Source organism: Sesamum indicum, linkage group LG3 (genome assembly GCF_000512975.1).
Source record: "Sesamum indicum cultivar Zhongzhi No. 13 linkage group LG3, S_indicum_v1.0, whole genome shotgun sequence".
Taxonomy (NCBI): domain Eukaryota; kingdom Viridiplantae; phylum Streptophyta; class Magnoliopsida; order Lamiales; family Pedaliaceae; genus Sesamum; species Sesamum indicum.
The window spans coordinates 4,338,941-4,362,580 of record NC_026147.1 but is presented as its reverse complement, the minus strand read 5'-3'; the positions used below and the strand labels follow the sequence as shown (position 1 = coordinate 4,362,580).

At 35.0% G+C, this 23,640-nt stretch overlaps 2 protein-coding genes across 2 annotated transcripts; both read left to right on the top strand.

The window, feature by feature from the left end:
- On the top strand, positions 4,208-16,562 carry LOC105157224 (pantothenate kinase 2). The gene is made up of 23 exons (XM_011073568.2): positions 4,208-4,259; positions 4,914-5,282; positions 6,322-6,534; positions 6,666-6,724; positions 7,268-7,384; positions 8,155-8,274; positions 8,383-8,477; positions 8,569-8,662; positions 9,125-9,256; positions 9,459-9,571; positions 9,716-9,908; positions 10,821-11,029; positions 11,558-11,602; positions 11,740-11,788; positions 12,393-12,475; positions 13,451-13,567; positions 13,986-14,049; positions 14,329-14,475; positions 14,571-14,729; positions 15,047-15,130; positions 15,269-15,466; positions 15,899-15,970; positions 16,120-16,562. Exons 2-23 carry the CDS (start codon positions 4,967-4,969, stop codon positions 16,207-16,209), a joined length of 2,769 nt encoding a protein of 922 aa, XP_011071870.1. The 5' UTR covers positions 4,208-4,259; positions 4,914-4,966; the 3' UTR covers positions 16,210-16,562.
- LOC105157223 lies at positions 17,883-22,216 on the top strand. The gene is made up of 3 exons (XM_011073567.2): positions 17,883-18,050; positions 18,327-19,023; positions 19,190-22,216. Exons 2-3 carry the CDS (start codon positions 18,391-18,393, stop codon positions 21,947-21,949), a joined length of 3,393 nt encoding a protein of 1,130 aa, XP_011071869.1. The 5' UTR covers positions 17,883-18,050; positions 18,327-18,390; the 3' UTR covers positions 21,950-22,216.

The window sequence follows — 23,640 nt, the reverse complement described above, 5'->3', positions numbered from 1 at the left end:
ACGAGTCCGCTTTGTTGGCCTCTGTTAGGTTTCCATCCAATTTTTCTTGTGAATTAATCAAAATGTTCGCTTGGATTATAAATTATAATTTTATAATTTTTAGATATATCTTTTATGAACTATTATTCCTTATAAATTACATATTTTATATATTTTTCAAATTTTTTTATATTTTTTAAAAATTTCAGCAAGAATAAAATAGTAATGTTCACTTCGTCGTTCAGGGGCTACATAATTATTTTCTATCTGAAGGATGTATTTATACTTTTTCAAATAACGAGAGATATTTATAATCATGTCAAACCTCGATAAAAGTGGTTGTAATTTACCCTATTTTATATCAAATAATCAGATTTGAAGATCATACTTTATCACTCCCTTAAAAACTATTAAAACAAGATAGACAACATTATTATAATATATAGTATTTTATTTTATACAAATAAGAAAGTTTATCAATTTCATCGTATATGCATAATATATATATATTTTTTAATGGGATGTACGCATTAAAATAACTTAGTCAATTTCTTGAATAACACCAAATGTAGTTATATGATGATTTATTTTTTATTATTTTTTCCAAAAAACGTTTGGTTGATTACGTTTGCACTCTTTTTGATGGTTTAAATTTGGTATAATTATGAATATCTTTTTATTATTTAAAAAAATTATAAATACTCTAATGTTTGATGAAATTATGTAATTTTTGGATGGAGTGATGAAAATTGTCAAATTGCCTTTATTGGATTTTTTTAAAAATTTGTAAAATATCGAATGAGGTGGATGAAAAAGTTTTAAAAATTATAAAAAAAAATTCACTTCAAAAATAAAAAATTTAGAAAATTTTAAAAAAAAAATAAAATTATAATTCTTAATCCACAAGGGCATTTTGGCCAGTTCACCATAAAAATGGACGAAAATCTAATGGATTTGGTTAATTATTAGATGGCCGTGAAAATCAGGGAGGCATTAATAATTTTTCAACTATGAGGGGTATTTGTAATTATGCCAAATATCAGGGAAGATCATTGTAACTTATCATTTTTCGTGTTTCAGATTTATTCTCATTATCTCCGAACGACAATATTATATTTTTAATTAATTATTTTTAGCTACCTTTTTTTTCTTTCTTACCCTTCACATGTTTTCTTTTAAAATTATCTTTTTTTATTAAAATTATATTTTTGATACTGTAACTATAGCTTGTTAATATTTTTTTATCTTGTAACTTACTCAATTTACAAATTTAGTCATTTTCTTTTTCGACGAATTTTGTCATGTACATCACACATTTGGTCATTTTCACGATAAATTTAGTCCAATGTCGATAATTTTGTCATCTCCACACTAAAACAGATCTCGTTTTTTTGCCTATGATTATAGGTTGTTAGCACCAAAATTAGGATAAATGACCAAATATGATATATTCACGACATTTTTCAAAAAAATAAAAAGTGTTAATTGAGTAGCACATGATTGAAAAGGGTTAACAACCGATTATTACAAAACCAAAAATATAATTTTTCCTTTATGTTTATATGAATCCTTTTTATATTATTATGTTTTCTTAAATTTGGTTTTCTTTTCCCACTTCAATTATTATATTCATTTCCTTTCATTTATAAATAATATCACTCAAATAAATAATACAGTAAAATTTTATTTAATAATTTAATATTTTAAATATCATTACATATACATCGAGTACACCTCTGCGCTAATAATCTATACTGATATAAAAAAATTGTCTTTCCACAGTTACAAACGGTGGTTAATGACATTGCAATACTAATTTTTTTTTTAAGCAAAAAATGACTTTCATGATAAAATAACTAACTCATTTAATTTTTTACAATTTAAATTAATTGATAAATTATATTTATTTTATTTTATTAATATAATATACTGATTTATATATTTCATTATTATTTATAATATATTTAAAATATGTAAAATTGTTTATTATATGCACGTAAAAATAACATACCATAAAAAATATTATATATTATGGAAAGTGATAATGGTACATTTTCCCACGCAACCGATAATGATAAATACAGCATTTCTTTCTGTGCCCACTGCCCACATTTAAAAAAGGCTAAATTATATTTTATCCCATTTTTAAAATAGTAAAACTTTCATTTTGTAAAATATTAATGAAAAATAGAGTGTACGGGTTTGAAGTGCGTTTTGACTTTATCTTTATTTTACATATTTTGATATTTTTATTTATTTAATTAATTAAAATATTTATATATTATATCTAAAATTACTATGATTAAATTAATTCTACGTAAATATAAATATTAAGTAATTATTATAATTATAAGTTGTAAATAATTTAAATACAATAATTATTGTAATTATCTAAAATTATTCTTAATTAACTATAATTTAAATTAATATATGTACAATAATTATTATAATTATTTAATATTATTCTTAATTAATTAACATATATTTAATTAATATAATTAAATTAATAAAAAATTAAAAAATGGGTGCGACGGCAACGGCCTCTTTCTTTATTTGGATGGCGTCGTTGTTGTCAGATTTGGGGGGGGGGCGGTGAGTGGCACAATGTGGGTTTTTTTTTTATATATAATAATATTTTTATTTATAATTTTAAATTATTTATATATAAAATAAATTAGATAATTTATTGAAGCCATTTTTTTTATTTTTTTAAGTTTAATAGTTGTGATTAATTAATTAAATCGTAAGATTTTATTTAATAAAAAAAATCAACAGTCATTAAAATAAAAAATAAAAAATATAATAATCATAAAAAAAAAACTAAGGCAATTAAGTTAATTTAACAAAAAAAAAGACAAGTAAATTTCATTTTTCTTGAAATTTCAAGAAAGGAAAAAAAAATAAATTCAATTGACAATTTTTTTTATTAAGAGTTAAATTCATTTTGACCCCTGTAATATGAAAAAGTATCAAAAAAATCTCTATAAAAATTTAAATATAAAAAATCACCCCAATATTGTGAAAAATAATTCATACTACCCAACGGTCAACTTGAGCCTATTGTTTTAAGGACAATGACTAAAATATTCTTTCTAGTCAATTTGATCAAGTTTTTATATAGGAAAAGTTATTTTTTTTAGTATGTTAAATATGCTCAATATTAATTTTAGTCCGTTAATTATATTTATTTTTATAAATTTATTAAATTTCAAAATTAAGGAAATTTAGTCCTTCAATGGCTGAAATTTTAAGTTTTGATCGAAAAAATGACATGACATGCCAATTGGATATTTGTTGGGGGGTTAGTCCTACGTGGATTTAAAAAATAAATTAAATGTCCTATGTGGCTTTAAATGAATTAAATGACATGTTAGATACAATTATATTACATGTATTATTATAATTTATAAAATAAAATTATAATTTATAAAAATAAATTTATAACCTGCTCCACGCCCAAACCCCTACCGTGCCCTACAACCTGCTCCCCCTTCCCCCACCGCTTACGATCCTCCCCCTCTTGCCCCCACAGAGGGGCGATCGATCGTCGCCCTCGCTTTTGGGTAACCACCGTTGAGAGCGCTTTTTCACCGTTGCTGCTATTTTTTTTAAAATTTAATTTTTAATTTATAGATACTTTTAGTTGTTTGAAAAAGTACAATATTTCTTTAAATGAAAAATAATTATGTAGCTCCTAAGCGATGATGTGGAAATTACTATTTTAAAAAATTGAAGGTGGATTAAGTAAATAATTCTTAGAACATATTTGACAATATTTTTTTTTTTAGGAAATTCTAAAAGCTATCAGTATGGATATTAATTTTTGCATTAACATATATTGCAGGTTTGACGTTTATACAAAATAAATTATTGATAATATTTTGTCAAGATTATATAAAAAAAATTATTATTTAAATTTATTTTCTTAGTGTTTTTGCTCTTGGACTTGAAGATAAATAGAAAAAATAGCTGTTTTGGATCAAAATTTGAAAAAAATCACAAAATAAGAGAAAAATGATTTGAAAATTCTGTCATTTTTAACAATTTTACTAACGCAAAGACAAAACATATAAAAAAAATAGTAGTTTGAAAACAAAAAATACAATATCAAATTATTTGAGGATAAAAATTGCATAAGTGGCTACGTCTAAGGACGGAAATTGCAAATATCTCCAAAAATTTAGTCGTACATTTGTATAATGCCCACCAAAATATCAAACTAAGAAACAATCCAACACTACAGCTGACTGACTGCTGCTTTAGAGTGCTTTCACATTCTCGTATGCATTTTCTCATCGCTTACATTTCCTCTGTCGGGAATCGATTTACAATCTCTTTTCATCTTTCTTGATTTTCTCCGATTCTTGATTCTGCATTTCGATTTTTACGGGTTCGTGTCATGAGCGCGTTTGCAAAAGTTCACTTTTTTTCTCTTTAATTTATGCTTGCAAAGATCATTTAAAGCCTCCATCTTTGTTGGGTTCCTCATGGATTTTTACTCTTGTTCTTTGACAACATAAGGTTGTTGTTTGTGAATTACTGGTTTTCATTATGCTTTATTGCGCTTGCCTTCCACTACCTACGCCAATTATCCTCAGTAAAGAAAAGGTTGATGATATCTCATATTTTCAATTTTTTTGTACCCCCACGTTTTCTTTTTCTTGTTTTCCCCCAAGCCCAGTTCCCAAAAGTGATCTTTTCTTTTTCCTTTCTGGTTTGGATTCAAAATTGTGAAAAACTCAAAATTTCGGGATATGGGTTTGTTTTTTCTTGGTCCCATGTATTACGTATGAGGCTCTACTGTTTGGTATTTTGTTTGTTCTTGATTAGTTTTATCTTGTCTTTCTGCTAATTCTCAGTTGACATTATATATGCATATAGACTTTGAATGTAGGACACCTGACTTAAGCAAAGTTGGACTTTTTTGACTACAGTAAGAAGGAAAGCAGATTGGGGTTAGGTGGGTAGTGCGGTCGGAGTAATTACAATGGATAATTTAACAGAGGACCACCAAGAACGCAACATTGGTATTGACGGCCATATAAATATTGGTAATATTGGCGGAGAAGTCAATCACAATTTTGATACTGAGAAGACTGCTAGTAGTACTGCTCTTGCTAGAGAAGAATTAGGAGAAAAGGACATGTCACCAGTGGCCGGAAATTCGATGCACCGGTCATCTTCTCGGCCACAATTGGACCTCAGTGGAGCAGCCATACAAGGGAATTTCGAGGAGAAAGACCCAACTATTCTATTGCCTAATCAATCTGATGATATTTCTCACTTGGCTTTGGATATTGGAGGTAAATCTTAAGCTTCTTGTTTGTGATGAGGAAGTGTTTTCTTTCGCTGTTGACACTTTTGCATCTCAGTATGTGGTCATTGATTTTGTGGGTGTTAGGAAGGGAAGGCTGGTGGGGAGGGGGTGGGTGAGGCGTGGAGGGCAGGGTAGTGGGAGGTGGGCATTGCTTGCCTGATTCTTTCATTTTGTCCTGTAAATGGTATAATTTGATAAACCTTAATATGGTGGACTGAGTACTGAGTCATGCATGTGATTGGATGTGGCTCGGGTTTCCTCATGGAGCTTTATGCATGGTGGAAGCTAGTATTCTGTTTTCCCTTACAAATTTGGTTTTGAAGCTTCAGTTTTACATTATTATTAAGCAAAAGTAATGACCAACTTGAATTCAACTTCCTAAAACAAGCTTTTGGATTCACTTCTACAAGGAGGTGGGATCTAGGTCGTCAAATGAGGAAATTGCACTATCAGTGTCATGACTATTGGAATATAGTATATTGAATTTTCAGGAAAGATTTGATATTTTTCTCCTGTACATCTTCTGTATCCTTTCATTTTCTTTACCTTGTTATATTTTCTATTCCTTAGATGTTGGAGATAATATCTATGTTGCTTTTGACGTTCCAAAATACTTTTTTGAACTGCCATCCTACTGGTGTTTGGGCAACAGTTGGTGAACAAAGTAAAACCACTTTTCTGTTGGCATTCCTTCTTGTCTCAATATATAATTGACGTCTATAATATTTTGAAAAGCATCTTTGTATGGCTTGAACTGTGCCTTTTGGTTGGCCTCGTGATTGCCATTGGCAGCTGTGACTCTTCTAGTTACTGAAACCGATAATTTGCTCCCATCTTCTCACAGTAGCTCATGAAGTTTCTGCACTTGCATGGATACCAATAGCTGATTCGTAAGATTGTAATAGGACAGTTTATTTTGAGAATGCCCTATCATATGACCTTTCATTGCAGTTTTGGTCATTGATTCTCATGTTGTACTAGAACTTACAACTATTATTCTTGAATTATAATTTGCATTTTGGCAGGATCTCTTATTAAGTTGGTGTATTTCTCAAGACATGAGAATCAACCAGTCAATGATAGGAGGAGAAAGATAATCAAGGCAAGACTTGGGATTACCAACTCAAATAGAATGAGCTACCCAATTCTTGGTGGGAGGTTGCATTTTGTAAAGTTTGAAACAGCTAAAATTAATGAGTGCTTGGATTTCATCTACTCAAAGCAACTTCATCACAGTGGCATGTCTCTCACTTCCCCTCACGATACATTAGTAGATGCTACTTTCAAAGTTTACTTAGTGGCAAATTGGTTGTCTGTTGCAAATCCCGTTGGGTCTTCTGTTGATTTAGTCCCTGATGTTTGGTCGCAGGAATGGATTCCCGGCATTGGCAATCTGAGAGTCCAAACACCGGGAACACCATAATTAAGGTATTTGTTTACTATCTCAAGTAGGAGCTGCTTGATGTACTGAGAAGCTACTTTGTTTAGGGTGGTAAAGAATTTTTAATTGTACTTTTTATATTACTGCATGAAATAAGAGTAACATTTCTTTTGCATGTAAGCTTTATTGCTTATGTATGAATATTTGCTTGGTCAACCATAACTTTTCTTAGTGTGCTGTAATCAGCTGAAGCTTTATTAAGTAAAGCTGTACTTACCGCTTTATTTCATATAGATCTGCAGTCCTGCACTTATTGATTTCTGATTAGTTATTGCTTCCCCTTCCCTTTCTTGAGTGATATTTTAGGAACTCAACATTGACTGGCTAATGTTGAGACTTACTAGTGAAGAAACTATTATAGCTAGCAGGTCTCCCCCCCCCCCTCTCCGCTCATTTTCTGTTTTGATGAGTAAGTCTACGTGATTGGAAACTTTATATTTACTTCTATAAGGGGAAGTTCCTACACTTAAAGTAATGCATCAAAAGAACAGGGCATATGTGTCTATTGACTTGGAACCATTTGTGTGCAGGCAACAGGTGGTGGGGCCTACAAGTTTGCTGATCTTTTCAAGGAAAGGCTGGGAATTAGTATAGAAAAAGAGGATGAAATGAATTGCCTAGTGGCAGGTGCAAATTTTTTGCTAAAGGTGAGACTTGAGTTCCTTCATTTTAGTTGATTTATATAGGAAAGTTATTGATGTGACTTGAAGCTGCAATCCCAAGTCTTTAATTGCCTTTCTGTAGGTACTTTGTCTTTCAATTTTTTCATTCGATCTCGTCAAAATGCAGATTATGTATGTCATTTTCCTCTCTTATATATGTCAGTTTTACTTGAACCCTATCAGCTTTAGAATGATTACCTTCCAGCATTTCTATGTCTCTTTACTGAGTTTTGTCTTGAGAATATGAAGAGGTATCATGTATTTTTGTATCTATTCATGTATGGTCTACATCTACATTGCAATGTAGTTTTATGCTGTGTCTGCATCAACATGCATAAGTAAACCAGTGTCATTTTTCTCACCCTGAAGGGTTAAGAAAATTAGTTAGTTTGCGGTGTCGCTTATGCATTTGGATCCTACTGCTAAGGATAAATTAGATAGACCAAGATCTGCAGAGCTTGCTACCTAAATCCATTAGTTTCCTAGTATATCATCGAGTTCTGAAAGTTATTGGTAGGTAGTGATGTAGATGCACCAGGAACTGCTAATGCTCAATCAAACCTCTAAAAAGAGAAGTTGGAATTTGTGACAATCTGATTCAGAAAGAACTTTACATGTTTGTCTAGCGAAGTCTTCTGCAAGACTGAGTCCTTATGTTACAGAAGCTGGTCTTGAATAAAACATTATTTAGGTCTATTTTGCTCCTTCTAGGAGCTTATTGTTGAAGGTGTTGCCATCTGTCATGCTCTGTCCAGGCAATTCGACATGAAGCTTTTACACATAAAGAGGGACAAAAAGAGTTTGTGCAGATTGACTCCAATGACTTGTTTCCTTATCTTCTCGTCAATATAGGATCTGGTGTCAGTATGATCAAGGTATTATATTTATTTCATTCCCACTTCTAATTTATTTTTTCTCCCCCCTCACTGCATAGAAGCCTTACAGATTTCAATTTACAATTAGTTGAATTTACTGGGTTACAGGTTGATGGAGATGGAATATACCAGCGTGTTAGTGGAACAAATGTTGGCGGGGGAACATATTGGGGTCTGGGAAAGCTGTTAACCAAGTGCAAAAGGTTGTTTCAATCTGATGGTTGACTCTGTGCTATTCCTAAACTTCCTTCTTCGCAATTAAATGTTAAAATCCTTCTACTTTTCTTTCATTAGTTTTGATGAACTGTTGGAGCTGAGCCAACGGGGAGATAACAGAACCATTGACATGCTTGTTGGTGATATTTATGGCGGAATGGATTACTCTAAGGTATGGTCTTCTACACAATATGTACCTCTCTGTCATATCATTTTGCTCCCGTCACTTCCTTATAAGTTGTCTGCTGCTTTGGCTAGATAACTTCTCTATTATAAAAACCATTGTATTTTATTGCTCATTGAGGAAATTTTCTGAACAGTGGAAATGGATATTCTTTTCCAGTGTATTATGCAACATTCTGTGGTAAAAGAATGTTAGTCTTCTTGACTTAAGTATTTAATAGATGTATATCATTACCTACCATTTATCTGATATTGATGGAAACGGGGAGTGTCTTAGTAAGAAGTGATTAAGCATGCCTTGCCTGCAATGTACCTGGCCCTCTGGGAGTAAATAGTGCTACATTTTATATCTTTTGCCTTCTTACTGTATTTCCTTTGCGGTTGCATACATATTTATCCAGAATTTGTTTTAGATTTTTTACTTATGCCGACAGCATTAAGAATGTCACAGATTGGTCTCTCTGCATCGACAATTGCTTCTAGTTTTGGCAAGGCCATATCTGAAAACAAGGAGCTTGAAGACTACAGACCTGAAGATATATCTCTGTCCCTCTTAAGAATGATTTCCTATAATATTGGTCAGGCAAGTGGGGTTGCAAAATTTATTTGATCTTGATATACTCTTATGAAAAGTTATCAATGTATCTGACCACATCCTGCTTCACTGCAATTTTCTTGCGCTTATGTTGTGATAAGAAAGCACTGCAGATGTTGCCACTTAATATTTAATAGGTGATGGATATTCTTAAATGCCAGTGTACCTGATAACTTCTAGTATTATGCAGATATCTTATTTAAATGCATTGCGGTTTGGGCTTAAGCGAATATTTTTTGGAGGCTTTTTCATCAGGGGCCATGCATACACTATGGACACCATCTCATTTGCGGTCCAGTTCTGGTACTTCTGAAAATACTATTTGAAGTCAATTATTATTTTGCACCAAGAATTAGTCTTTCCTTTCCAATTGGTTGTCCATGGCCTTGCAAAGATTTTTGCTCATATACTTTTGTGTGACTCTTTCTTTTGTTACCACTTTTTTAGGTCAAAGGGGCAAGCACAGGCAATGTTTTTGAGACATGAAGGGTTTTTAGGAGCTTTAGGTGCATTTATGAGTTATGAAAAGCATGGGCTGGATGACCTTATGGTTCATCAGCTCGTAGAAAGATTCCCCATGGGTGCACCATATATTGGAGGAAATGTCCATGGTCCACCTTTGGGAGATCTCAATGAGAAGGTAGGTTTGACCACATTCATGGACATGGGCTCTTCATATTTTGTCTTTCATGACAATCTTATCGTGCTTTTTAACTGCACTGCATTCAATTCGATAGTTATTGTTTATATTTCTTTCTATGTTTGTTGTTTTTCGTGTCCTGATTCCCTTCGACATCTGTAATAATTGTTGTTTTTATTTCTGTGGTTGCTGATTTGAGTGTCTTTCCCTTCGACATCTTAGGTTTGCTTCATCTAGGTTTCTTTACATATCATCCTTGGCAATGCATATATTTGTAAATCAATTAAATAAGACATTCATCAAATGGGTGCTTTTCATACTTTTTGCAATGTCAATTGCCTTATCGATGTATGCTCATGGCTAAAGGCAAAGAATAAAAGGTACGAGGGACAAATTTTCAGAATATGTTCTTTACAGCCTTTTCTACTTTCAAAAGCTTTGGACCTAAAGTGAAAGATTCCTCAAGCAACAGTTACAGGTATATATTCTTAGGATCAGTTCGAATTAGATTTAACTCTTTGCTATAAGTAAGACATTCTTTGCTGCTGAGAAATTCTGCTATCCCTGATTCCTCATGATATTGATTCTCACAGAGCTTTATTTTTTACAGCGGCGCACTTTAACACATTTCTGCTTTTAGAGGTAGTTCATGGACAGATCTGGATGTTTTGATTTTGAAAAGCCGTCTGTCATTCGATTTACCCATATCAACACTCCTCTGTTACCCAAATAATAGAAAAAGAGAAAGAGAATATGTGTCTAAAGAAAGAATGTCTTCCACTCCGTTGACTGGTCTTTCCTAGCTCAGGAATTTTCATAGCGTCGTTGCAGAACCACTTTTAAACACTCAAAGTTGCGTTTGCAGTACGCATTTAGAAACTATATTAGCATGTGACAATCATATGATTGCAGATATCGTGGATGGAGAAATTTGTGCAGAAGGGAACTGAGATCACTGCTCCTGTTCCAATGACTCCTCCAGGAACCACCGGCCTTGGAGGCTTTGAAGTTCCATCATCTAAAGGAGATACCTTACGTCCAGATGCTAGCAAGCTAAATGTGGGTGTTCTCCATCTTGTGCCAAGTTTGGAGGTCTTCCCATTGTTGGCTGATCCAAAAACGTGAGTTGAATAAATGAACTCCTTAGGTGACATGTACATTGTTGCAATTTTTGGCTTATTCTTACTCTCTGAGCGTGGCAGAGAATGAACTTTTACCTGAAATTTTCTTGCCTCACCTCCTGCCTTGACAAGAAACTATGTCAAGTTTGATACCAGGATTTTCTAATTGATGAATCTTTTCTATAACCGCTTTCTGGTTAACTCTGCCTCCTGGTTGAGTAGCTCCCATCACTCAATGAAAACATTGTTCTCATTGTTTCATAAGTTTTCTTCGCACATGCCTTTACATCCCCATTCTGGATAAAACCGCCGCTGTTGAGTAGCTCAATTTCTGTTGTTAGTTATTTGTGCTCTCCTCTTCCCTGACTTTCAGTGCATTCAGTACCATAAAGAAAAGTCCCCTATCATTTTCTGATTGATTTTCTTGTTTTCCAACATTCGAACTGATTCATAGGAGAAACGTTTCTTATCTTTGAATATCTTGGGTAAATGATGCTCGTTTCTCTATGTTGAATTTTTTATTTGCAGATATGAGCCCAACACTATAGATCTTTCGGATCACGGTGAGCTAGAGTAAGTACACAAATCTGATTGTTAGTCTTGCTCCTGATGTTCTGATTGGTCCTATATTCTAGAAAATCTGTCCTAATGTAACTTTTTGATGCCTATTACTTCTGAGTCATCAATTTCTTAAAATTCATTTTATGTAGGTATTGGTTCACTGTCCTATCAGAACATATGCCAGACCTTGTTGATAAGGTACTTTGTCAATTTAGAATCTCATGTACTTTCTTGCCTGTCCTCTTAAATCCTTAATGAGCATTTGCAACTGATACATTTATATGCCCAACTATTTATTAATGGCTAGTATCTGGAAACTGAGCTTATATATCCTAACCATATACTTTGGAGTTTTCCATTTTTGGGAAAATGTCGGATATTACATGTGAAGGAATTTTTGCTAATTGTAGAGTAGTGAATCCAAGATTTTTAAGTTGTAACCTGTTGAACACCTGGACCATACAGGAGTTTGTTGCCTAACATTTTCATAAGTACTTTCTCCACCATCAGAACTTTCCATGACCTTGCATCCCACATTCTCCTAACCAAAAGTCTAAATCAGTAGAAACGACTCTATTTCCAATTTGTATAAAGCTTCAAGATGAAAAGGATTAATTTTTTTTCTATTGCGTCTTTTCTAACACTTACTCTAATTTGCTCCTGTTCCCACACTTAACAAACTGAAGGGTGAGTGTGTTGATAAAGACAATCATGACCCTCAATCAATTTCTGGTCGTTTTTAGTGGCTTTCATGATCTTGCTTTTAATTTATGAGTATGGGAGCTCGGTATAAATTTTACAGGCTGTGGCTAGTGAAGGTGGTACTGAAGATGCTAAGAGAAGAGGTGATGCATTTGCTCGTGCTTTCTCTGCTCACCTCGCGAGGTAGATATCTTGATCATTTACCTTCTAGCTTTTTTGTCTTTTTCTTTGAAATATATAACTTTACTAAACTCCGCACAAATAAAGTGATAAGAGTCTCCAAGATGCCTGTAGCTAAAAGAGAGATTTCATCGCATTTTGAACAGGCATTTGATAAATGTTTAACAGGGGTTCAATTGAAGACAATACAAATTCTACAAGCGAGTTTTGCATGCACTAACTCTTGTGCTTTGTTTCGCCCCATTCCAAACTAACCTTATAACATAAACAAAAGCGGTCGCTCTGATGTTAGTCACCGCGATGAGCTATTTGTTTTCTAAAAGTTATTTCTTCCATCCCAAACCTCCCTTGTACGAGTGACATATAGTCTACTTAGAAGAGGACAGATAGGGGAACATGGCAGCAATAGCAACAGGGCTACATAGCTACATAAGGCAGGGCTCAATAGCTATATAGGGCTACATAGGGCTAGGGGGATTAAGGCCTTTTTATAGGCGAGGCACAGGTCTATAGTTTACGAAAAACCCCCCTGTAACCCCCCGGCTCAGTTGATTAACCGTTCCTGCCTTTCCACTAGGAAGAGTGTTGTTGTGCATGCAATAACTCTTGTGTTTTGTTTGGCCGTGTTTGAAATTAACTTTATAACATATACAAAGCGTATTTGTATATGCACTCCCATATTTGTTGGCACAATGCCTATTTGAATTCTTAAAGTTATTTGTTCCCTGCCGTACCTCCCTTGGAAGCAAACCACATGGGTATATGGACCTATAAACCCCCTTATTACCTGAGTGTTTCCTCTTTACACTTTATTCCTAGAAAGGTTTTAGGTGATTAAATCCTCTTTACACTTTGGTTTTTTTCTGAATATTTTTTTTTTAAATATTCCCTTTAGTTTTTTCAATATTTACATACAATTCCAGAAGGAAACCTTTTTTTCCCTTCTTTTGCCGCTTAAAATTTTGTTATGCTTGATAGGTTGATGGAGGAGCCAGCTGCATATGGGAAGTTGGGGCTGGCCAACCTCTTGGAACTAAGAGAAGAGTGCTTAAGGGAGTTTCACTTCCTTGATGCCTACAGAAGCATAAAACAGAGGTAAAAGTTTCCATAATGAGTATTCATCTATAAATATTCCTCATTTTGGTGCATAGACGTTAATGTTAACAGCAAGAGGTAACTGTCTAGAAAAGCATGCATTTAACTATAGGGTCCTGAAAATTTGGAAGGAGATGTGATCCACCCTCCACATTTTTACATGAATTATGTGTTGAACCTTTGTGTCTGCCATTCAACTACGAGTGTATAAATGGTTCAATATAAAAGCTTCTATGAGCACCTACATTGCAGATGAAATTATTACCATTACAGTCCACAATCATGATTCTATGACGACCGTAATTATATTCATATCACACGTGGTGCACTATCCACTGGAACATATAGGTTATTATTGGAATGTAAATATACGAACTAAAAGTTTCCTCATTATCTTCCTGGCTTCTTTTCTTAATAGGGAAAACGAGGCATCTCTTGCAGTTCTACCTGATCTGTTAATGGAAATTGACAGTATGGATGAGGTATGTATACTAATAATAAGCTTCCCACTACTTGAAGGATAAGAGTTTTGGGGTGATTGGTTTAATGATGCACCTTCTGGCAATACACAAGATGGCTCTTATGTGTCGCACCTAGTTACATGTAGAACTTCTTACCCCTCAAAACAAGCGTGAGTATTAACATTTCTTCAAAACAAATTTTATGGGTGGTTTGGTAAATCTCTGGTGCTAAAGTCTTAAAATAGGGTATTATGGATATCTTCATTCTCGCTACTATATGGCAGCATTTTCTCTATGCAGGAAACAAGGTTGCTTACATTAATTGAAGGGGTACTTGCTGCAAACATCTTCGACTGGGGATCGCGTGCTTGTGTTGATCTCTACCATAAGGGGACAATTATTGAGATATATCGAATGAGCCGCAACAAGATGCAAAGGCCTTGGGGGGTTGGTGTAGCAGAATTATCTTTCACTATGGCACAATGTTCTATTCATGTTAATAACTTTCGGTTTGTACTGTCTGTTTGATTATGCAAACTCAGGTGGATGATTTTGACATTTTCAAAGAAAGAATGTTGGGTTCTGCGGGAAAGAAGCCTCGCCAATATAAACGAGCACTGCTTTTCGTGGACAACTCAGGTGCTGATGTGGTATTAGGAATGCTTCCACTTGCAAGGGAATTTCTCCGGCGTGGAACTGAAGTACGTTTTTCCTTCATGCATACCAATAAAATCAATTCGGAAACCCATAAACAATAAGAACTTCATCTTCTAAATTCCTTACTCTATATAGACTTCACTAGTTAGTTATAATGCTTCCTGCCTTTGTGGTTTCTGTTTGACGCTCCAAATCAGTAGTTATGTTCCACATTTCCTATCTGATCAAAAGATTTCCGTAGACAGAAATCTGGTGGTGTCAAGGAAAAATTGGGTCCTCGGAAATTCTTTTCTTTTTCTCCCTGGCGCGATAAATGTATAGAAGTACTCCTGGTGGAAAATTAATGAGGAACAATTTGCAGGTTGTGCTTGTTGCGAATTCCCTTCCTGCCCTGAACGACGTTACTGCAATGGAGTTACCCGATATTGTTGCTGAGGCTGCTAAGGTGCGGTTAATTCCTATATTTTACGCACGAAGCAGCATTACCGCTTTTACTAATTTTTCTCTCACTTTTCATGGTAAAATACATACATTCTTGTGCTAGTCACAATGTTGGGAATGAATCTGAGTGTGTGCTTTACAGCATTGTGACGTTCTTCGTGGGGCAGCTGAAGCAGGGGGCTTACTTGTGGATGCAATGATCAACATCCAAGATAGTCCTACTAGAGAAAGGTCCATCTCAGTGCCGTTGATGGTTGTCGAAAACGGTTGTGGAAGTCCTTGCATAGACTTGCGACAAGTGAGTTCGGAGCTGGCTGCGGCTGCCAAGGACGCTGATCTGGTACTGAATTTCGTTTTTCCCTCTTAAGTAAATGGGATTTATGCCCTTTCTGCACCGAGTCTTTGAGTAGGGAGAATTACACTAAAACATCCCCCGAGATTCAGTCATATTGCAAAGACCCGTCAATTTTGAAAAACTGCGCTACAGCAACTTGCAACCTGATTTTATATTATGAATTCCTCCTTAAGACCAGACGGCAAGGCGGAAATCCATAATATAAAATATGAACTCTGGGATATCAGTGTAGTTTTCAGAAGGAAATAATCTGTTCGCAATACATCCAAATATTAGGGATCCTCTATGAAAATATCGTTCTTTTTTCTAAAGATCGTTTTATCGGTTTTGTTGAGTTGAGGACCGGAAGTGTTCTAATGTAGTTTTAATCACTGCATCAACAAGAAACAGTTCAATAACACAGCCAATGTACTGCAGATTATTTTGGAAGGAATGGGACGAGCTCTGCACACAAACTACAACGCAAAGTTCAAATGTGATGCTCTAAAGGTAACGTTCCTAGTGTTGCATATCAATTTACCCGAACATGATCAATCTTTTCTGATGCATTGGCCCGGAACTTGCATTAGTTCAACAGTGTCAGAATGTCCATTTCCGACCAAATGATATTGTTCTTTTGTGTGTAACATAATATGCAGCTCGCAATGGTAAAGAATCAGCGCCTTGCAGCAAAGCTCATTAACGGTAACATATACGACTGTGTGTGCCGTTTTGAACCAGCCAGCTGAATGTCGAAAACCGTGTTCCCTGATCGTGCTCTTGAGCTCAGTTTCCGGTAACATTGTCCGACAGGGCAATCAATAGGAGGACATAGGTTGTTGGATCTCTCTGACTGTGAAGAGAGGACAGATTTTTGAGTTCAATAGAAGGAAAAGTACGCAGAGCTTGTTAGTTTCTGTTTATCAGTCTCAGTATTGGATTTCTGTCTGTGTGAAAATGAAAAAAGAAGAAAGGAAACATAGGTGAAAAATATTTTCGCGGTATTGTTCTTCAATTATTACCTTTATTTTTTCTTTTTTGTATATATACATATTATTAATTATTAGCTGAAGAAGATTATAAAATGTCATTTTAATAGCTACCTCCCCTCATTTTTTGTATTATGACTATTTTGTTATTGTTTGAAAAATTATAAATATACCCTCAAATGAAAAATAATTATGTAATCATTAGACAATGAGGTAAAAATTATTATTTTATCCTTGTTTTTTATTTTTTTAAAATAAAATATTTGAAAAAGTATATAAAAAAAAATGGAGGATGGGTAAAGTAAATAGTCCATTCAGAATATGAGTTCATAAAAATATTTTATAAGATTCTAAATTAGTATGTAAATTTATATTTCATAATTTGAAAGGGTATTTTGGATAGTTTATCACAAAAATTGGATGAAAATTTGATGGAGGATGTTAGAATTATAGGGTATTTATAATTTTTTAAATAATAAAAAATATTTCTAATGATGTTAAATCTCAGAGAATATACATGTAATTGATCTTTTTAATAATTTGTTAATGCGACATCACTAATTAATTTTTAAAAATTAAAAAGATCATTTTTAGAATTTTATATATATTAAAAATATAAATTTCTAATTAAATTTTTTTAAAAATATATGAATGAAATGTATTAATGAAATGATTCTAAGACCTATTTCAACTTTCAAGATAAAGGGGGGATTCTCTAAAATATTTGAATTTAAGGAAAGAATTTTGTATTAAAATGAAATTCATTACCATCCATTTAAAATATTTTATAATTATTGTTTATAGATTTCATACCCATAATAGACATGTTCCTTAGGATTTATCTCAATACTCCTAAGATACTAATCTAATCCATATTTATTACACATAAAATAAATATTAAATTCTTTTTTTTTCTTTAATTTCGAAATAAACATTGAAATTTCATAGCTCTAAATTCCATAAACTAAAAATATACACATAAAAATATCTACTTAATTAAATTTCAAATATTTACGCGTCTGAAATTGAGCAGATTAAATCTGTATTTCTAGTAATAGCAATGTTTTCTTTTATCTGATTCTTTTTCACGAATCACTTTTGAGATTAATTTTTATCGAACTTCGATTTATAATTTTTAATTAAACTATAACTATTTTTTTATTTATTTTTTATGCTCATTAAATATTCTTTTAATTTTTTTTATTAACCTTAATAATGAGACGAGGTTAATTTTATTTTTTAAAATTTAATTTTTTAATCATGCAATCATCGAATCAAAGCAAAAACACAAAAAAAAAAAAAAAAAAAAACGTTATCAATCAAAGCAAAGCAAAAACACAAAAAAAAAAAAAAAAAAAATACCGTATCTTTACTTTTCCTTTTTCAGTTTCTTGAAAAGGATTAAAAAATAGATGAGAGAGAGAGAGAGAGAGAGAGAGAGAGAGAGAGAGAGAGGGGCTTTCACCTCGACACCTCCCTGTTTTCAGTTACCACTTAAGAACCATCACTTCAATTTTTCTTGTTTTCATCAGATCTCCATTTCTCTCTCTCAAGTTAATTACTGTTGTAAGCAGAATGGAGATGCTCTTTCATTTCTCCAGGTTCTTGTCTTTAACCTTCTTTTTCGCAATTTCTGTTTTCTTTCAATTTTTTTTTTTGCTTATTTCTGTTGTTATAATGCAGAGAGCACTTTTTTTGTTGTGTTTCTGGTTGATTTTTGGTGGGTTCTGCCCCAATTTATTATGTCTTATTTTTTCTGTTTTGGTTTTTCGAATCTGCTGTTTTTGTTTTCTTTGCTAAATTTTAGGGAATCTATGGCTTCTTAGTTGAAAAAAGCAAAGCAAATTGTTTGACTTGTTTTTCTCTTTTTGTTACAGCTTTGAAATTGATGGTTGATTGGTTTTATGGGGAAAAGGTGTGATCTTTGGCCACATTCTTGAAATGGAAATCAATAAGGGAACTTCAGGAACCCTAGAAGAGGGTTTTGTTGACTCAAAGCTGAGTCGGGATGAGAATCCTTGTGGTAAAATCTTCGAACAAGTGGACTCTTTTTCCTTATGTAATATAAGTGAAAAGTGTGCAGCTGATGTTTATGGTGGCCACAGTGAATTAAGCCAGGTGGAGTTAGCTAGAGAATTAGGTAATGGGAGCTGTGAAGAATCTATGGTGTATGATGGAATTGCTGGAAATAATCAGATAAATAAAGGGGTCCTGGAAAGTTATCCCGATGAGAGGATGTTAGTCTTGATGAATGGCAATGAAATAAAAAATAAAGATGTGCCAGTTTTGGAAGGGGACTTGCAGTTTAGCGGGAGTGACGAAATTCATATTGGAAAGGTTGAGGATCCTGCGGAAAAAGGTGATGATGTGTTGTATCCTCATGAGCTTTTTCAGGTGGAGAAGGTTGAGGAGCCAAGCGAAAAAGGCAATCATGTGTTGCATCCTCATGAGCCTGGTTCACCAACGAAGATAGAAGTTTCTGGGAATGGTATTAACTTATTTGTGGAAGTTTTTGGTCCATTAGATGGAATTTGTGAGAGCAATAATAGTATGGACGACTTAGGGGAACTTGTGGTAGGAGAGAGTGACTCCAACCAAGAATATTCACACAAAGGAAATGGATCTGTGTTCCTTGGTGTTAAAAATGCAAGTGTCAAGAATGAAGGGGAAGACATTGTTGGGGAGCAGGAAAGGAATTTGTGAGAGCAATAATAGTATGGACGACTTAGGGGAACTTGTGGTAGGAGAGAGTGACTCCAACCAAGAATATTCACACAAAGGAAATGGATCTGTGTTCCTTGGTGTTAAAAATGCAAGTGTCAAGAATGAAGGGGAAGACATTGTTGGGGAGCAGGCATGCACATTTGATGTGGGTGATTTGGTATGGGTTAAAACCCGAACTCCATTGTGGTGGCCAGGGATGATATCTGATCCCTCCAATGCTGATGGAACAAAGTCCGAGAAAAGGGGTAGCTACCTTGTTAAATACTTTGGAAATGCAAATTTTATTTGGTGCAAAAACTCAGACTTGAAGCCTTTCGCGGAGTACTTTGAACAGATGTCAAGGCAAAATAACTCTAGAAGCTTTTGTGGTTCGGTGGAGAAGGCTTTATCTGAGATTGGTTGCCGTGTGAAGTCAAAGATGACTTGCCCTTGTTTTTCTAAGGAAAGTCAAACGGTTGCTGTACAAGAGTTGGTGAAGAATAGGGAAGAAGGTTCAACCTCAATGGATAGAAGAGGTAAATCTGAGGTTCGCTCATTGTCTCTGTTTGATCCTGCATCAATTTCTGCACGTATCAGACATCTTGCCCGTTCTGTTGATGTGCCTGGTAAAGTCGAGTTAACAGTAATGAAGAATCACCTGTCAGCATTTTATCGTTCTATTGGCCATCTTCAGTTGCCTCTGCATCTACTTAGGTCAAGTAGTGATGCTGCGCAGAGGGCTCAGGATGACTTGACATCAGAACTCGCAGATAAAGGCCATAATAAGCTTTCTGGATGCTGTAGAAAAACAGTACCAAAAAGGCAGAAGAGAAAGCGCAGTGATGATGCTGACCTTGTTCTTGGTGATAAAAAAGCTTCATCTGGTAAAGGCTCTGAATCAAGGGAAAGGAAGAAGAGCAGGTATCTGTCCTATCCTTATGTAGATGTCAACCAAGGGCTTCAAGATGCATCAACAGTGGGACAAGAAACTGAAGATCTCAAGCAAAGTTCCGGCATCTCTACAAACTCCACTCCTTTGGGTAGTTGCAGTGGCACAAATTCTCGGAAAAAAGGTTCGCGGAAACCTTCCAAGGGGAACCACGCCGTAAGTGAAGAAGACAATATTGATGCTTGTTCAGCCGAATTGCTTGCTGAACTCTGTTCCACAGCTCGTGATTGTTTGTATCTCAGCAGAAGCAAGTATTCTGGTTCCTTGAAGAGATTTTATAGTAGTTTCAGAACATTTGCATTTCTTAATGCTGATACAGCCTGTAAGGATGCTGGGAGTCAGCAGGCACCTGATCTTGAGAGATGCCCTCCCCATAGTTCTACTGTGACTGAAGGGCAGATGGAAGGAATTAGAGGGGTGAAAGAACCTGAAAACCAGAGAGCGAATATTGCACCAGTCAAAGAGAGTGCACAAGATGCTGTAGGCAACAAAATCTCAAAAACAGATAATTTGCGAGGAAAAGGAAATGCCGTATGCAGGACTACTAAAAAAAAGAAGGAACAAGTAATATCAGGAGGCCTGGAGTCTGTAAGCAATTGTTTCGGCATGGGCACAAACATTAATCCCAATAGCTCATGGGTGATTAGCTTCCAGCAGACTTGCCCTCAAGTCCCTCAGAGCACAACTCTTCCCACGAAAACAGAAGGAGCCACTCCAGGCCTTCCTCAAGTCAACATGATTGCTCGATTACCAGATTTGAATGGAAACCATCCGAGCTTTTCCATTGATCAAATTCCATGTGGAGGACCTTTTACAAATCTGAGTAATCCTTTACCCAACCAGACAAGAGAAGGATTTGTCTCTCCCAGTGTAAATGGTGTTAACCAGATGGTCTTCACCTCTGTTCCATCATTATCGGATGTGACCCTACAAAATATTCCACAAGTCGGTAATGTGGTAAATCATACTACTCAATATTGGAATGGAGAATTTAGATCTAGGGAACTTGAGTCTGGTGTGATAAATACGGGGTTCATCTCATTTGTTCAGCCACCAGTTCAGATGGGGCTTTATGCTTCTGCTGGTAAACCTGAGAGCAAAAAGAGAAAAAGAAAGCAAAAGACTTGTGAAGTTCCTTCAGTTATTCCAGATTTGAACGGAAATGTGTTAGATAGCAGCTCACCTGGGAAGACCTTGCTTGACGGAAATCATGTAGCACCTGAAGGTAAACCACAACAGAAGAGAAGAAATACAGCTGCAGACATTGAACCAGGAAATAAAGCTGCAGACGTTGAACCAGGTTCAAATGTGAAAAAGACTAGAAATTTGAACAATGTCGAAGAGCTTGGTGGCAGTCTTCTCTTGAACTTTGCCCCAGGATCCACTCTTCCATCTAGAGAAACGTTGGTTGCTACATTTTCCAGATTTGGGCTGTTGAAGGAATCAGAAATCCAGGTTCTAAATGATTCCACAGTGCAGATTGTATATGAAAGGAGCTCTGATGCTAGATTTGCATTCAGAAGTCTGGAGAAAAGCAAACCATTTGGAGAATCACTCGCCAGTTTCAAACTCCATTGCACGCCAGATGCTCCAAAGACCACAGCGAAAAGAAATCGCTTGCAGATGCCGCAACCCTTTTTACCTGTGAATGCATGCAAAATTCCAGCCAAGCCTGGGGCCGCGGAGACACCTGATATTGCATTAATTAGGCAGAATGTGGAGATGATGAAGTCGACTCTGCAGAAAGCAGGCAACAGCCTTTCATCGGAGATGAGAGCGAAGTTGGAGAACGAGATCAAAGCTTTTCTTGAAAAACTCAGCTCAATGGGCGGCTCCTCTTCGTCTTAGCCCCAACTGTAAGACTATATATAATCCTTGTATTCTGGCTTAGACCATCACGCACGATCTGGTCGGTAGAGGGGGGCTTATTTTTGTTGTCCCGATTTTTTGAAGTTGTATTGCAGCTCTTCCTCCCTGATATATCAACCCTCAAGAAAACTATAAATTGCAGCTAGTCAATTGCATTCGGATGGCATTTGGAAATACTCTTGTTTCTGCACAATGATGAACTGAATTCTTTCAGGACAAGAAGGATGGTTTAATTGTTTTTGGAAATCACTATGTTGAACAAACAATCTGTTACTTTTTTGTTGGTGGGAGCCAAACCATTAACCTAAATCTAAGAATTCCAATGAATAAGATAATTAAGCTATATAATTTGATTTTGGGTAAATTACAGGGTAAATTACCACTGCCTATTTGAGCTTTGGCATAATTATGATAACTTTTTCATTATTTGAAAAATTACAGATACTCTCTTGAATTTAACGATCGTCTAATAATGAGCCCACTCTATTAGTTTTCGTTAGGTTTTTATCAATTTTTATGGTGAATTGCCAAAAATATCTTTTTAAATTATTAATTATAATTTTACCTATTTTTGTTTCAAATTTTCTGAAATATTTCTATGGATTAATTTGCCCTCTGGTCCTTAATGTAATTATATTAATTATTAGATGGTATGTAATTGTTGTGTTGATATTAACCATGGGATAAAAATTGTAATATGTTTTTGGCTAATTTGAAATGATAGATTGTTGAAATTCAATAGAATTTTGTACATTTTTGGTACACGTGATTTCTCCCCCTTTTCCCATTATCGGCTTTGCTTGGAGAGAGTTTTTCTTTTTCTTTTTTGACTGATTAGGGTTTTGCAAATGAAAAAGGAAAAGCGGGAGAAAATGGAAATAATCTACGTAACAAGATTTCTTTTGCAATTTTTTTTAAAAAAAAATTGGTGCAGTCTGCGATTTGCTATTTTAATATAATATATTTTATTTTAAATATATATATTTTTAATTTTTATAATAAAAAAATAATTAAGCCCTCGTTCACCACACGAAGAGCGAGGGTAAAACAATAAAATACAATAATGCAGTTAACAAACCCAGTTGCTAAGAAACAACTGTCTATAACTGCTCAAAATCGTCCCACTTTATTTGGACCAGTTTGCAGCCACAATCTGGCATGTAAACTGGCAGTTTTAAACCCTAATTACTGCCTGTCACATGTTTCCCACATGCTGCCTGCTGCTTCCCTTAGCCCATCATCAAGATTTGGCTGCTGCCGATAGTCTGCCAGTACCTGCTGGGTGTTTTCGCCCCCCGCTAGACCTATGTTTTGGCCTGCTGCTTCCCTTAGCCCATCATCAAGATTTGGCTGCTGCCGATAGTCTGCCAGTACCTGCTGGTTGTTTGCGCCCGCCGTTAGACCTATGTTGTGCGCATCGTCTATCATTTGTCAAGAAATTCCGCGCATCAGGTGCGTTCCGCGTCGCACTGTCTACCGACCGTCCCCACAAACAGGCGCCGAACTCGCTCCTATCTCACATTATGCGTGTGCCCTAATGCTGCCAAGACATCGGCCCACAATAGCCAAAATATGTCAAACTAGCAACGCCCCAAGTGTGCTCAAGAGCCGCATGTCCATTCGCCATGCAGCAGTTCCGTGCACAGTCGCTCGATGCTCCTCAACAGCCA